The sequence below is a fragment of the Rutidosis leptorrhynchoides genome, chromosome 4, assembly GCF_046630445.1.
Source record: "Rutidosis leptorrhynchoides isolate AG116_Rl617_1_P2 chromosome 4, CSIRO_AGI_Rlap_v1, whole genome shotgun sequence".
Lineage (NCBI taxonomy): Eukaryota > Viridiplantae > Streptophyta > Magnoliopsida > Asterales > Asteraceae > Rutidosis > Rutidosis leptorrhynchoides.
This window is the reverse complement of record NC_092336.1, coordinates 551,715,014-551,731,816: the sequence shown is the minus strand read 5'-3', so window position 1 is coordinate 551,731,816 and position 16,803 is coordinate 551,715,014. Positions and strand designations below refer to the sequence as shown.

Genomic DNA, 16,803 nt, shown 5'->3' with positions numbered 1-16,803 from the left:
TGGTTAGAATGAACAATAATGGAATGAAACGTAGTGATCTCGGATTTTTTTTTCATTAGACCCGGTTACATTTTGAGGTTAGTATTGTAATCAAACAAAAGAAATGGAGGAGAGAGACAAATGTTGAGTGATCAATTAATCTAATGGTTATTATTGCAAGATGTTATTTAATCTAATGGTCACTTCTGTTCCATTTAAATTTTAATAAATACGGAGTAAACAATATATTTATTATAATATAATTATGCTATTTGGTATGTTACCTTTATTTATTTATATTTCTCATTTATGTAAAGGGACGAATTAATTAATGGAGTTTTTTAATAATTAATTTAATTTAATAAATTATTATTAAAGTAAATATATTTTTTATATCTACGTGAATTAATTTTTAATTTTTAAATGTTAATTAATGTTACATACAAATTATTAATTGTGATAATTAATAACCACAGTCTCATTTAATTTCTATTTTTAGAGCATTACCAAATCAGATATTATGGGGTACAAATAATATTAAATTAATTTGATTAAATGGATTAAATGAAACGTGCTAAAATAGTTGAATTCATTCCGAAAATAAATGACGGATCCTTGTGGAGCCATTAATTCTAGTTTGAATTTTATTTTGGACAATGCTAAATGTAGCACTTAGGGCTACGTTTAAGCTTACAATAATTAGGTTTGTAAACTCTAGTATAATTATTTCTTTTTCAATATCGGCTTTCCTTATATAATTTTGACAATAATATTATTCATGCCTGAGTTATAAAAATGAAATTATATTATTTATGGTATGCTTAAACGTAACCCTAAGGGTTACGTTTATCATTTTCCTTTTAGTTTATATATTTTTGTAATTTGTAATACTAACTAATGTTTAGTAAGAGTATGAAGGTCTTTTAATAAAGAATGCCAATAAATCTTAGTAATGCAAATTCATGATTTGAGTTAATGGTTGGATTAGTGTTTAATATTGGTCTAATGGTTAGAATTTCATTTGAAGATTGAATTTAAATATTTATTTCATATTTAAGATTTTTTTTATTTTAATAAGAAGAGAGATTTTAAAATATTATAACGTGTTCGAATGCTATTTTTAGTTTCAAATACTCAATGTTTAAACTTCGAGGGTCAAAACTGTAATTTCAAATTTCATCTTCTCCTTCTTTTTAGGGTCTTGTTTTTAGTGAAGTGATATTTCCAAACTTTAAATTGATAGATCCACACACATTTGTTGTTTTTTTTCAATAATGACCTTCAAAAAATTGTATCAAGAAATTTGTGTAACATATCGTTGAGGGCAGTTTAATAAATCTAGTTTGAATTTATAAAATACACGTTTGCAAATATCAATTCACTTGCTTTTATCCTGTGTGCTAGGGCGGGAAACTGAATTCTTCATCAGTGAAACACACACTGAAAATACACACAATCAGAAGAAAGAAGAAGACGATAAAATGTCAACGTTCGATTACCCCCGGATCAATCGGAGAGAAATAGGCGTAACTATAACTGGTCTACAAATTGCGAGCGTCAGTGAAGCCGATCTCATAAACCCTAACCCTGAATTCATCTCCGGCCTCTACACTCAATTACTCATTCACATCTCCTGTATCCAGTAACTAATATTTAAACCCTAACCACCGCTATATATACTGCTGTTTTAATCGATTCTGTTTATTAAGTTGTTGATTTGCAATTTGATGAATAATTTTGCAGGGAAGATTTAGGGCTAGTTGAATTTTCGAATGTGGAGCAATTTGAGAACCCTGATTTACATATTGATTCTGTACGGATGATAAATTTGTTTCATAAAATTAAGGGAGTCCTTGATGCTCTTGCATGCCCTAAGAAGTTTAATTTGAAAGATCTCATTAAGCCTGATGCTGACCGCACTGAGCTGTTTCTTAGTGCTATCACCAACTTTTGCCTTCACAGGTACTCATTTTTGTATACAAAAAGCTGCATATACATATAGATATAAGCATACAGTCATACACGCTTATACTTGTAAGTATTACTAGCGCCTAAATTGACGATTGATTACCTTCAAGATCTTATTGATAACTTGTTTGTGTGTGTGTGTGTGTGTGTGTGTGTGTGTGTGTTTTATATTACAGAGAGGAAAGAATGAAGTTGTTAGGACCTATTGGGGATGAATCGTCGAGACTTGATGAACAACGACGAGAGTATGAGGAGAGAATAGCACAGGTAGGTTAAAGAAAGTATATGTTTATTTCATTTGTCTGATTGTTATAAGTGAATGATGATTCAAATCTATCTTTTATAATTGTAGTTGAATGCGGAGATATCAGAGTTCAATGAATCCAGAGAGAGGGAGATGCCTCACATTCAAGAAGTCGATGCCCAAATCAAGGAGATGCGCGAATCCATTTTGTCTCTTAATAAGCACCAACTGTTATTGAAGGAAACTATCAGAAAAAAGAAGGATTCATCTAAAGAAATGGATGAGAAGGTATGGTTGTTTGGTGTTTGTATATTTGATTCATGATGAATTGAATTGCATGATCGGTGAAACGGGTTAACTTTGTTTGTTTGTTCGAGGAAACACCAGTTGCAATATTATCCAACTCATTAAGTAGTACAAATAGTATAAATTATGATGGTCAAGTACTTTTTTTTTTTGTCTCGCAGAATAATCTAACTTATCTTTTTTGTTAAAATCTATAGAGTCAAATATCAAGCATGATTTTACTATCTACAATGATGGATCACTTCAACTCGTGAGTTGAACTTTCTAAGGTCTAAACTGTTACGTTTTGGTTTTCGATCTCTTAGTGGGCCAATGTACATGTACAATCGTCAATTACTTACATTTTGCATGAGTTATGTTAAGATGTCTTGACTGTTTATTTGGTATTGGGGTTTAATTTAAAATATGCTTTTAAGACTATGATCGGTTAGTTTATATGTTCTTGTTTGAAGTATGAAAAGCTTGTTTGGTGTTGCGCAGATTTCTAGTGCTGAGTTTGCTTTGGTTCAAAGTGCTCAAGAAAATGCCAGTCTGCGTTCAAAAATTGTTCAATCTCCAGTTAAACTACAGGTACAAGTTATTCTAGCTTATCATCTTAAAACTCTTGTAGACTGTTCTTGAGTCAATACATATAGTTTACTCATTTGAATGCCATCTGGAGTTTATAAGTTAAAGAAATAAATCAATAGTTTTAGGTTTGAACATTTATGAAGATGTGATGCCAGATTGCCAGTATTATAAGTTAGACGACTAGTGGTGACTCAATAAATTTTTTAATCTGGTTAATCAGTTTATGAACAAAAGAAACTTAGAAGATTACAACCAGGAAAGTTCCTCTTAGCTAAAACACTGATCATGGTTTATGGCCACAAGATCTTCTAACAACATGTTTTTTGAACAGGGTAGTAAACTTGTGTAGTTGTGTTTGAGTTATTTTTATAGGCACTTTATGTTTCTTCATATGCACGTTAAGAAAAAACTGTTAATGTTTATGATGCTTGTGTGTACTGTTGAACCTTTTACAGATCTGCTTTTGTAATACAGTCTACAAGTTTGAACACAACCTTAATAGAATGGTTTTCAGCATAAAGCAACTAAGTTAGTCAGATCATTGAAATATGATAATGTATTGAATAGGTGATTTATGTAACTGTTAATTGAGGGGTGCAATAATATGAAATGTATTATAGTGAAAGTTTTTGGTATGAAAAAAGAGCTTATGTTTTGTGTGTTTCTAGAAACCTTTTTAATGTATTGTTTCTATTTCCTAACCCTCAATTATTATTATTTTTGTGATCTTCGTTGATTAATTCAAAGAGGGCACTGGAGGAGAAGAAAGCCATTCAAGTTGAGGCAAAGAATGCAGAAAGGGCGGCAATTCAGTCTTATCATGACAAATCTGCCATAAATGAAGTATACACGAAGGTATTTAATCAGTTATGTCATATTATATATTTGTTCTACTTGCCAGCTCAGCAATTTATCGTAACAGAGTATTCCAAAATACTTCTGGTTTATATGTCTGATGGGTTCTCTTGTGCACCTGTTTGCTTAAGTTAGAAGATTCTTAGTACGAGAAGAGTTTAAGTAAAGTTTATCGAAAGCAGAACTTTTCTATCTCCGTACTCTTTCTGTGCCCCCCAAAATACCAGCTTTTGGCTTGATACATAGCTTAATAGATGGTTCTTGAACAATGAACATTAAATTTTTGTGGGCCGCAGTAAATTTCTCTCTGGGTAACTGTTGAAACTGTTTTTTGAGAATTCCCCCTTTTATTTAAATGCAAATGTTAATTTTTTTTTATTATTATTTTTTTTTTTGAGAATTTCCTTTCAAAATGGAAAAAGATGAAAAAGTTTTACTTTCAATGTTGATACAAAGGCTGTAACTTCATGGTAGTGTTACCATTATATATTAATGGTTGCTATTGGGCAAATTTGTAAATTTGCAAAGGAATCCTCCTGAAAATTAAATGTTTCATCTTTTTTCGTTCAAGCCTGTACATGTTTTTAGATAGCAGGAGTGTTAGCTATTTATAGCTATAGTTTTAACGGTACTAAGTAAGGATTTAACATTTTTCTACCGTACTCAAAATCTAAAGGAGAAAATGTATTTTAGCATTAGTTTGATTTTCTTTCTTTTAATATATTAGTTAACTTCAAGATATTATTAATTGAAGACCTATTCTTCTGTGTAAATAAGCATATAGATCTATCATCTATAAGAACAATTAAATGCTTTTATCCTTCTTTTGTCATCTTCTTTATTAGTCTGAAATTCCAAACACTGACATAGATTTTCAAACACAGCCTAAACTGCTATTACTCGATTTCTATGGTTGATTATGTAGATTGTTCTTGAAGTTAAATCACCAAAAGAGGGTGACTTCATTGCAGTTGCTATTGCTATTTTCTTAATAGAGAAGCCTGATTAGAAATAGCATTTCCAAAGCCTTGAAAGCTTGTCTGCAGTATTACACATTACTTTTTCTGTTAAACGCACAACTAACAATCTGCTTGCTTAGTTTGGTTGATGTAAAAGATAATGGCATTTTTTTGCATGTATGCTCTTACTCAGGCTAGCAAGAAATTGACCAAGCATTTGAAGCAAATGGAGACATTACAAGAGCAGGTTATTTTTCTTCAATGTTATAATGCTCTATAGTTTACATCATTAAGTTTAGAATATTGTGTATCAATGTATTTACTTATCTCATAATATCTTTAAATATGACTTCATTCATTGGATATAAACTGATGTTTCTTGGTTGTTGAACAGGTGAACTCAGCCAAACAGGTCGAGAAAGATGTTAAGCTTTTGAAAACTAAAAACAGTGATGATGGGGTGTCGGACAAATCGCTTGAAGCCAAACTTTTTGAATTGCAGGGCAGAGGTGCTTATTCTTATATCATCTTAACATATACTCAACTTTATATAAATCTCATAAACTGAAATCAATAAAATTTTATCTTTTTCAGCGGACCAGTCTGAGGAGTTACTGAAACAGGCAGAGAAAGAAAGAGATCTTCACTGTGAAGAGGCTTCCAAAGAACTAAACAATGTAAGATCACAAATGGAATATAATAGAAGTGGTCTGGAACAAAGACAAAAGAATGCTGAAGCTCTTGTTACAGAGGTATGAATTTGTTTTTATATAGTACTTTTTTATTTGCTGTATATCTTCTCATGTTTTTTCTCTTAAACTTGTTAGGGGGCTGCTATAAATGAAAAGATAGAAGTGGTCAATGATTCATATGCAGCTCAACAGCAAATGTTACTCAATAAAAGTGAAGAGATTACTAAAAAGGTAAAGTTCTTTATGTTTTTTCTTTCTCAAATTCTTCTCAGTTATATACATATACTCGTTATTAATCCAATATAGATCAAAGACGTTTTTATCTGTTTTCATTTTAAGTCGGTTAAGTCGTATTTTGTATGTAGCTTTTCGAGTATACAAAAGCTACTGGGAACGTGCTTTCTCAGATAGAGGCATTTGCAGAAAAGTCGGATGAAGCAACAAAAACCCCGTTTTGATCATCTGTTACGATGTTCACTTTTCATTTTTTACTTAATGTTGGTGCTTCATATTGATCAATGTACATGATGAGGAGGATTAAACTATATTATATTATTGTAATTGGGATTGAGTGAATTTGTTTGCAACAACTTTTATTTGAAGGTGGGTAATTAGTTATGTTTGGCTCATTATTTTGCTTAACAAATCAAGTGTATCAAATCATTTATCTTAGTTTGCAAGATGGCAATTTGTTCCAATGCTCTAAACATGTCCAAAATTTCTGATGTGTACTCAAAATGAACCTTGAAAAAATTGTCCTACTAGAATCAGGGGTGGAACGTGACACCAATCATTTTGGGGGGGGGGGGGGGGGGGGGGGGGGTGTTCATGAGTGAAAATTTTGAAGTTTTAGCTAGTGCACCCATTAAGTTTCAGCTGGTGCACCCATTAAAAGAAATTGGTGCTACCAGATCTCTTACTTTTTGGTGACATACTATAATTATGATTCAAATATCCATTCTATTTTCTAAATGGAAAATCAACATGTTGATCATGTAACGTCTAAGTTTGAATTGAAGGATAAAACAACTATAAATCGTTTTCAACGGGAAAAAAAGAGCGTACAAGACAGTTGTGAAAAGTTAACTTGGGTTTTGTATGTTTTTAGTGAATCATATTTTTGTTATTTGAATTTTGTGAATCGCTATAGTACGTTATTATTTTGTGCCACCCGTGATACGAAATCCTGCTTCGCCACTCACTAGAATGATGCTTCATAAATGCTACGGAGTAGTACTATATTGTAGTACTAGTGACTATCTACTCTTATATTATCACCTTTTTGAGGTATTTTTAGTGTGAAAAAATATATTCCGTATTGAAGATGGACAATTGCACCTATTTATCCCAGTTGCTCAAACTAGGAACTTTACAAGAGATTGCAGTTGATCGAATATTATTCTGTATATAATGTGAGACATCTCTTATCACTGTTAAATTAATTGAATGAATTTAAAAATGTTATCACAACCTAAATAATCATAGAAGCGCATCTAGTGTAGTGGTATCATAGTACCCTCCCACGGTACTGACCGGGGTTCGATTCCCCGGATGCGCATTAATTTTTTAAAATTCATTTAATACTTGATGAAAGAAAAAAAAAAAGACGCCCGGTGGACTCGAAGTAGTAGTCTCGAACCCACAATCGCCTGATTAGAATTAACTCATTTTTAAAATTCATTTATAACCTAATGAAGGGAAAAAGAAAACACGCCCAGTGGGACTCGAACCCACAATCGCCTGATTAGAAGTCAGACGCCTTATCCATTAGGCCATGGGCGCAACTTGAATATCTAATGACTAATCTAATAGTAAAGATATGAAAATATCGTTAACTTCATATTTCCAATTAGAGCTTGTAAGTTGCACCTGACATGACGTTTCATATTTTCATGAAAACATGTTGTACTAAAAGTTTTATTATTTAATTAGATGTTTAATGATAACAAAACATGTTACATCCCTTAGTATTAGTAATACAAGTAACTAAAATTTTAAGTTGTGAACTAAATAAATAATTGTACATGAATAATTCTGCTTTTGAACAATAGATGGAACAAATTTAGTTTCCGTAGCATAAAAATAAAGGGCCTACTTGATATGACTCATATAGTACGAACCCTAAATCATCTAAAAAACCATTATTCTATGAGTAAATGAACTTGTCTAGAGGAAGTTTCTTTGAAAGGATCCAGATGAAAACCGTGAAGTCAAACCTTGTGCCATATTTTCAGCATCTAATTTGACATTTTGTCGTCCTGCGGTTAAATCTTTTTCGCGATCCCATGGTTTCCAAGGATGCTGGCCCTCCCATTCTTGTTTTTGCTTTTCATGGTCTACTTTTGACTTCTTCTTTGACCGAACCCGAGTTGACTCTTGATGCTTTTCCACCAACGACTTTGACCTTTTTGTTTTGTTGTATTTGTCCACCAATTCTGCATCAGCGTTACTTGCTTGCTTCCCTTGATCATTTGCAGCAGCAAGCGCTGCAGCCTCGTTATATGCCTCCAAATAACTGCAAAGTGCCACAATAGAGCTTATAATTATAACAAATTTGAAAGATTTAATGAAGGGTAGTTTAGTTGTATCCCAAATATAATGGATGAGCTGGCATACTTCATTTTAGCTTTCTGGGCTCTATCTGAAGGGGTATCAGTCCAGGCACTAGTATCACCCCGCCCTTCTTTAGAAGTTCTGCTAAAACTCTTTGTTGATTGCTGTGTTGCCACACCAGGCTAAATATAGACAAAGTAAGAAAAGCATTAAATATATTAGTATTGCATTATCCTAAAAAGGATTGTGGATAATAATAAGCTAATATGAAGAAAAGAAAAAAAAAATGAACACGTTAGCTCTATGTGTATATACATACCTTCCTTTCAGGAGGAAGTGTTGTCATCCATTCATCTCTGCTCCGTTCTACTTTTACATCCATTTCTGCTAACAGTGCGTCATCACCCTCCATAGATATACCTAACAACAAAACCAGCCACTCTCAATATAACAAAGTACACGGAGCATACCTATAAACTTGAACAATAAACATAATATAACTCAATTTTTAATGCATCTCCTAAGGATGTCGGAATACGAATGAAACAAGAGTTTATAAAACTGAGTACACGAGTGTATTTAGATATTTAATTACGTTAGAATGATAGAATCTATACACAACTAAAGCGATGCAAAATAACAGGAACAAATTTAAGTCTGTTCTTACACTAAAGTAAGATAAATGCAACTTACGAGGCTAACATATTACATGGGAAATTCCAAGTATATCATATCTATATTAAGATTGAACCAAAATCAAGCATATTTGTTACTTAAGTTGAAGCGCTAGTCTCAGCACTATTGCAACAAACAAAACCTCGTTGGAAAATAAGTGGAAAAAGAAACATCTATTGAAGAGCCAAAAATATTTTTAAAAAGGGAATATGAAAACCAATCACATTGATTACACCGGTTAGATCTACAATGTCAACAACATCGACATACAAAAAAAAAAGGTCACCTTGCAAGCGCCTCCATTGTGCAGCTTCACGCATAGCTTTCAACTCCAACTAGAAAAGAAAGCAACCAATAAGAATTTTATATAATTACTTGTACTTATATTTCGTCAAAAAACCAGTTAAGCATCTACCTTGAATCTTTCCTTTTGCTCCTTCTCATCAATCTTGTCATCCATTGCTTTTCGCTAAAAGAAATAACACAGAAATATTAATAAGAATAATTAATATCACTAACTCCACAAATCTTTGAAATATAATATTGATGACCAATGCAAGAAGAAATGACCAACCTCTTAAGGCAATTACACATTGCTATTCACAACAAAACTGGGCTAGACCCCAACAGAGACACACACTTACACTATAACTTAACCCTAAATTATGAAAAAGGCAATTCTAGAAAAAAGCATATACGTTGGCAGGATAACACAGACAGTAACATGACTACTAAATTCACAATTGTTAGACATTTGATTTTACCACCAATAAGTTACACTCTTACAGACGATAATGACAGGTTCTCAAAACTCAATATATAGTCATAAAAAGCTATTTGATCCTGACACGGGATAATACTAACCTTGACAGGATCTTGTAAATCCTTAAAAGCTTTATTCAACTTGATAAACGCTTGGTGGGCTTCTGGATGGGGGCATTTATCAGGGTGAACCATAAGTGACAGCTTCCAATATCTGAAAGACAGTAATCAAACATATGAATTAGAATATACGTGTAACATAAGTATTATTCAAATAGTTAACAGCAAATGAAGTTTTGCTCAAATCGGTTGATATACAACTTGAGCGAAATGAATCAATTGATTTGTTAAGGAAAAGCTAATAGAGATCTTCGCAACTATCAATATATAATATAAATAAATTATTTTAATATAAAAGACAGACAAGCATCATGATGACAAAAGCTTGCCTTTTCTTAATGTTGTCAGCTGCCATTTGCCTGTTAACTCCAACAACATCATATGGGCTATCAACATCTGCTCCCATAATTCTTGTGACCTGATCACATTAAGTTCAAGCGAATAAGCTAATATCAACACATATACAACAAGAGAAGTTATATAAACATGATCTGAAAAAAAAGACTGCTAAACATTAGCAACTAAAAATACATATATCCTGACACATCTACAATGACAACCACCAAAGATTACAACCAACATATTACTTATTATCAAAGATGAAGCTAAAAGTAAAAAAAGTAACAGAAGAAGCACATTTAAAAGAAAAGTAAGTTGTGACCTCATCAAAACGCTCTGCTTCATTGGCAGATGCAGCCTCTTTGACCATAGCAGGAGGCGGAGGTCCAATAAATAAGTCATCATCTTCACCAACTTCCGCTTCCCTACATTACATTGAATGCATCATAAATAAGTTCTTAATATTATGTATATAAAAAAGTAACATCAACAAACAAAGGGTATACATGTAAATCTACTTTTTCATTGATCAAGACTTGATAAATTGTTTTAGATATACATGGCGAAAACAAAATTTCAAAGAAAAAAAAGGCATACCTTAATTCAGCCTCTGCTTCTGTTAACTTAGCTGCAGCTGCAAGCAATTCTGCAGATGGCATAGCAGGCCCAATAACCCTAAAAGCTCGAAACAAATTTGTGAGGGTAAAAAAAAAAAGGTAAAATCCAGACCACAAAATAAGATCACTTTAAATATACTTGTATACAGCGATCAGGTTTTAAAAAGAATAGGCAGAAATGTCTCATTACCTCTTCTTAGGAGCAGCCATATCTGCTTGTTCAGGAGGAAGATTCGGGCCAAAGTCATCAGGTTTTAGTTCTTCATTTAGTTGTTCAGCAGGCAGATCATTATGTGATTGATGTTTATCACTAAAAGGAACATCAGACTCAAATTTAGGTCGTATCACAGCCCCAACAACCTCTAGAGTTGGAGGGGCGCCCGAAGGCAATAGAAAAACTAAACGACCATTTTCATTGAGGTTCAAAGATAAAAACAGCTTCCGCAGATACTTTACGAGTGACTTCTCAGATAGACCAGATATATCAACTGCTTGTCCATCATCAATCATGTGCAGAAGCTGAAGAACAATCAAAAGTTCAGTAAATTTGGCTAGGTCTAGAGCTCAGACTATCTTACTAAAAAAAGGCATGATCAACATGACAAGGATAGAAGGTTGAATCGAATGTAGCAACTAAAAATATATTGTAATTATTTTGAAATTGATGATACTTATTTTATAATTCAGTATAATTATGTATTTCAGCTAGAAACACAGCATAAACATAAAATATTGACCATCATTAGTCATTAAATAAAATTGAAAATACTAGCAGAAATTCAAACCTGCTCCAAATCATTAGCTACAGCAGGGAACTCATTCAATATGTATTTCACAACATCAACAGGATCGTTTTTATTCAAATCAACTTCATCATCGGACGATTGATACTCCGAATCTGAACCTGAAACCCTAACTTTACCATCTCGATTTGATCTCCGGCGACTTTTATCTCTCTTCTTTTTCTTCCGTTTCTCTCTCTTCTTCTCCTTCTCTCTCCTAGAACTCCGCCGTTCACTGCTTCTGCTCCGGCGATGTTTCCGGCTGCTTTTGTGTCGTTTCGAGGATGATACGTCGTCGTTTTCCGAAGATGAATATGAAGAAGATGATGATGATGATGATGGAGATGAAGATGAGACGGAATCTTCCAAATATCTTTTCTTATGTCTCTTTGATTTATTCGAATTTTCCCCCATCTTTTGTTGGTCTGATTTTACGGCAGAGGTATCGACGGCGAAGTGGCGGACCGATATATTAACAACAGCTTTACCGCGATAAAAGTTACTCTATACCCCTTCAAGATACAGTATTTGAAATATACACCTTTTAGTTTCTTCTTCTTAATTAATTTAATTTAATTAATTAATTATATAAAAATATTAATAAAAGTTAATTATACCACTTGTCTATGTAGTTTACTTAAAATTATGCCAAAAGTCATTTTCTTCTTAAAACTATACGAGTAGTCCCTATAGTTTTTAAAATGCATGACGTTAGTCCTATATCAAACGCATTAATCCCTCCAGCTCACGATCATTAAAAAAATCATTAACTCATCTCACATCGACACACATGAGGGTAAAATCAAGTCATTTTATTTTCCCTCTTCTCAACGTACCCTCTTTAAAATATTCATCTCTACCAAAGCCTAATTTCTTCATTTTCATATCATAATCCAATTTCTTTAATTAATCTTCTTGACAATAAGAAAATTCGATCACAATTCAATCGTATTACATGAATTGGGGACCTAATAATAATTTAAAATACTGCGATTTTATAGATTTGAACCAACTCACCAAACTCATGTCATCAACGATAAACTTAGTTTAAGAATATGAATGTTGCGTACAACATATCACACGATTTTATCAAAAGAAACGGCTATCGGACTAAGGACTATCGCAAGAAAATGTCATGGACGGTATTTATTTTGATCTAGATGACAGAGTGAGCTTTGATATTGATTTAATATATAAACTCTCTATATATGTAACACAATCAATATAAAATTTCCCAAATATAAACTAAATAGTATAAATATATAGTATATAGTAACTATAAAGAGATGCTCACAGTTCTAAGTAAACCGATAATTATAGGTAGAAATCGATCATGGAAACTAGATGTATCCTCTCCATGTGAGTGTACCTACATCACACAATTAACGTTATTTAATGTTTGACTAAGAATTTATACGAATTTATATGATATGATGATAATGAAAATAGTGATATATGATATGAAAATGAAGAAATTAGGGTTTTGGTAGGGATGGATATGTTAAAGAGGCTAAATTTAAAAGGGGGAAATAATATGACGGATATACCCTTATGTGTGAGTCACGTGAGAGGAGTTAACGATTTTTTTAACGAACGTTAGCAAGAGGGACTCTGGCATTAAATATAAGACCGACGGCGTGCGTTTTAAAAACCATAGGGACCACCTGTATAACTTTAAAAAGAAAAGGACTACTTGTTTAATTTTAGGTAAACTACATGACCAATGGTATACTTAACTCTATTAATAATCATCAATTTTTATATTTAAATATATTATATGATTGTTTTTGATGGAATATTACGACGAAATGCTATTGATTCTAAAAGGTTAAAGGGGTAGTTTAGTAGTTTGAACTTGAAATTTAAATAGAGACTCAAGTTCAGTTCATATGAACTACACTTTGAGTTCTTGTTTTTCAAATATATATGCGTGTGTGTGTGTAAAAGAGAGAGAATGTGTTTCATAAAATTAGTGTAGTTTTAGTTGAAAATTAATATTATAGGTGGAAGTTTATTTTTAAACACATAATTACATCGGGAAGAATTTCAAAGAGTAAAAAGAGTTCTCTTCTTTTATTCTTGATTCTTGTTCTAATTGTTGTCATGTCGTGAGATGTTTGGTCAAGTCCTATAACGAGCGAAACCCTCATTTTGTGCCGATTTAGCAAACCAATGCCTTAAGCCCTTGTGATACCTAGTCCAAAAGTATTTTTTGAACTTCGAGGGTCCTCGTGGTATACAAATGTTTTGTGTGGAATTTAAACCACCAGTTCCATTTGTTTGTTGACGGCACATGATTACATGTGAGGGTAGATTGGTCATTTCAGGTTCTTGGCTTTCACGTATAACGCCAAATACAGTGTTGGTTCCCTTTCAACATAAACCCTAAATTGGTTCTTTCAATCGACCCTATCACCATCGTGCAACTCAACATGGTTAATTGTTGGTGTGGAAGAAGTACTTTATTTCAAACTTTGTGGACATAAAAAAACCCTGGCATACGTTTCTAGAGCTACGCAAAAAAAGGTATTTAACATCCAATTTCACATGTAAATTGCAATTTGTTGTTGTTTTTGTTACTAATATAATCTGGGATTTTATAGTCGTACGATTGTGGGTTTTGCGAAGGTTTGATCTAGCTATGAATGCTCGATCAGTGAATATTATTCTAGGGTTGCTCAAATCAGAGAATGAAGCTCAAAAGAACCCGAAAATCGCAAAATCTGAAGCTAAAAGAATTAAGTTAATCGCTATATGTAGTGGGTCTTGTTCTTTATTTATGTTATGTATTTCTTTAGTTTTAGAATAATTTGATCTGTTGTAAACGTTGTGTTTTTAATCGATTGTTAACATTTTCTATGTAATGTTTTAAGGTATTGAATGAGATTGAAGAATTAATGTGGAACTTAAAATTGCATAACATGGCATTTGATGTGTTGTATGTTTTAATATTGTAAAATTGAAACATCAAACATCAGTAGTTCAAATGTGTAAAATGAAACTTGAAATGTGTAAATAAACGGCAGCAGCCGTTCAAAAGCATGAAAATTGAAACCTGTAAATAAACCAAAAGGTTAGTTCAAACATTGCCACAACATAAGTACATTTCAAAAGTTGATATGGTTCAAAAGCAGTACATTTTAAAAGCTTCTTAAGAGCATAAACCAAATTACAAATGCTTATCAAAAGCATACTTTAAAACTTGATCAAAATATTAAGTTTTATCATCTTAACAAAAGCATACCATAAATCAACAATGGATTTGGGGGTATAAGTGACCAATCTAACCTCACATGTTAGTCGTGTGCCATCAATAAACGGATGTAATTGACTGTTTGAACTCCACACAAAACATCTATATACCACGAAGACCCCCGGAGATCAAAAAAATACTTTTGGACAAGGCATGCATTGTGAGACGTACCATAGGGATCCCACCTCCACCCCGCGTATAACTTATCTTTTTTAAAAGTGTTTGTTCAAAACCAATTGAAGTTTAAACTTTTTAATTTACTTAAAATGACATATAAACTTTAGAGGAATATTTAAATGAAACTAACTTTTAGGTTGAGATTCAAGGGATCAATCAGAGTGCGACACGTGGCGCTATAATCACATGTGATTGAAAAAAAATTTAAATAAAATTTTTTTTCAAAAAAAAAAAATTCGAAATTTTAAAAAAAGAAAAAAAAAATTTTCAAAAATTTTTTTTTCGAATTTTTTTTTCCAATCACATGTGATTAAATTTGACATCAGTAAATCACATGTGATTCTGCATGCCAATCACATGTGATTGTAAAACTCAACCACATGTGATTCTGCATGTCAAATCCAATCACATGTGATTGAAATTTTTTTTTAGTAAAATGACGAATTTCAGTAAGTTTGTGCTAAAACCTTTAAACACCAAGTTTTTGATCAAAACTTGATCAAATCACCGAATTAAAGTCTGAAAATTTGAAGATATGATCACGAAACACTAACAAACTTGATCAAATCACCAAATTAAAGTCTGTTTCCGGTTGAAATTTTTTTTTTAAAAAAAAATTTGAATTTTTTTTTTCAATCACATGTGATTGGGTTCGACATGCAGAATCACATGTGATTAGGTTTTACAATCACATGTGATTGGGTTTTACAATCACATGTGATTAGATTTGAAATGCTAAATTTAAAAAAAAAAAAAAATTCAAAATTTTTTTTTGTTTTTGATTTTTTTTTTCAATCACATGTGATTGTCGCGCCACATGTCGCGCTCTGATTGGTCCGTTGGAATTCAAGCAAATTATTGGATTCAAGGGATTACAACTCATAAACTTTATTAGGGGTCTCATTTTACGATTTTTCTTTTAACCATTAAAAATATATAAACGACATTGCGTAAAATATAGGGAAGAATATGTGCTTAACAAGTTAATTGCTCATGTTAAAATATTTAGTAAAATTATAAAAGTATAAAGAATAAAGAAAATTCATAATACATGTTTAATTCTATATTATGAGTACACATAACATAACTCTTATTTCCATTTCCTTAGATGTCTCTTTACTATTTTTTTTTTCTCTTTATGAACGGATGTTTCATCATCGCTCGGAGGGTACTTAACTACCTTCGAGATTATATTGTCACACACGCGCCAAGAGAAAACCCACTCGCAAAGTTAATTTCCAAAGGCACAACACCGCTTTAGGTTAACTGCATAGCTCTCACCATAAGTGAACTTTAGAGACACAACCTTGGAGAAAACCTCTCTCGGATTCAAAACCTGGTGGGTGGTATTCGGCTGAATAAAAATCCTGGATACCACTAAGCTACCACCTACTTGGTTCTCTTTATTATTTTAGTTAAAGTATACATACACATGTGTTTTGTTAGGTTCTCTTATCTATATATTTGGTCCAATGCTAATATCTATCTATTTTGTAGCTATTTGATGATGGGAAGATCCTGTTTTTTTAAATACCAAGGACATGACAATATTGTTAACTTTCTTGTTAATTGAATAATAACGAGGAAAACGGACCCCCGCTTCGCTGCGAGGTGATGTCGATCGGTTAACGGTTGTGGTTTTGATCGGGTAGTTATCGGTTAATTGAATGTTTATTAAATATAGAAAGTGAAAAAGGAAATGAGGAAAAGGTTGTAAAGAGAAGGAAGGAATAAACGTTTTCTAAAAATTAAAAACACTAAATGACCGTTTTACCCCCGGAGGGGTCTAAAATTACAGCCATGCGGGCCATGCCACTGTGAACAATGGCAGGCTCATCAGTAGTATTATATTAATTATAATAATAATAATAATAATAATAATAATAATAATAAAAACGTTGATACCTATTTTCGGCTAGCGACTATAGGTATCAGTACAGGGTCCAAAACTC

At 32.3% G+C, this 16,803-nt stretch overlaps 2 protein-coding genes and 2 non-coding genes across 4 annotated transcripts; 2 read left to right on the top strand and 2 right to left on the bottom strand.

Annotated features, from left to right (window-relative positions):
• The first annotated feature begins 1,454 nt into the window (after nucleotides 1-1,454).
• LOC139845218 (kinetochore protein NUF2 homolog) lies at nucleotides 1,455-6,178 on the top strand. The gene is made up of 11 exons (XM_071835462.1): nucleotides 1,455-1,621; nucleotides 1,723-1,941; nucleotides 2,124-2,214; nucleotides 2,300-2,479; nucleotides 2,978-3,067; nucleotides 3,815-3,922; nucleotides 5,075-5,128; nucleotides 5,276-5,390; nucleotides 5,476-5,633; nucleotides 5,709-5,804; nucleotides 5,939-6,178. The coding sequence occupies exons 1-11, from the start codon at nucleotides 1,461-1,463 to the stop codon at nucleotides 6,029-6,031; spliced, it is 1,365 nt and encodes a 454-aa protein (XP_071691563.1). The 5' UTR covers nucleotides 1,455-1,460; the 3' UTR covers nucleotides 6,032-6,178.
• Nucleotides 6,179-7,060: 882 nt separating this feature from the next.
• Nucleotides 7,061-7,131, top strand: TRNAG-CCC (transfer RNA glycine (anticodon CCC)). Its single transcript has one exon. It is a non-coding gene; the product is annotated as a tRNA-Gly (tRNA).
• Nucleotides 7,132-7,282: 151 nt separating this feature from the next.
• TRNAR-UCU (transfer RNA arginine (anticodon UCU)) lies at nucleotides 7,283-7,355 on the bottom strand. The gene has a single exon. It is a non-coding gene; the product is annotated as a tRNA-Arg (tRNA).
• Nucleotides 7,356-7,512: 157 nt separating this feature from the next.
• LOC139845217 (uncharacterized) lies at nucleotides 7,513-11,889 on the bottom strand. The gene is made up of 11 exons (XM_071835461.1): nucleotides 11,425-11,889; nucleotides 10,830-11,158; nucleotides 10,620-10,697; nucleotides 10,345-10,447; nucleotides 10,013-10,101; nucleotides 9,666-9,777; nucleotides 9,217-9,270; nucleotides 9,088-9,136; nucleotides 8,446-8,546; nucleotides 8,190-8,308; nucleotides 7,513-8,088 (listed from the first exon to the last, which is right to left on the bottom strand). Exons 1-11 carry the CDS (start codon nucleotides 11,833-11,835, stop codon nucleotides 7,740-7,742), a joined length of 1,794 nt encoding a protein of 597 aa, XP_071691562.1. The 5' UTR covers nucleotides 11,836-11,889; the 3' UTR covers nucleotides 7,513-7,739.
• Between the last annotated feature and the right edge of the window lie 4,914 nt (nucleotides 11,890-16,803).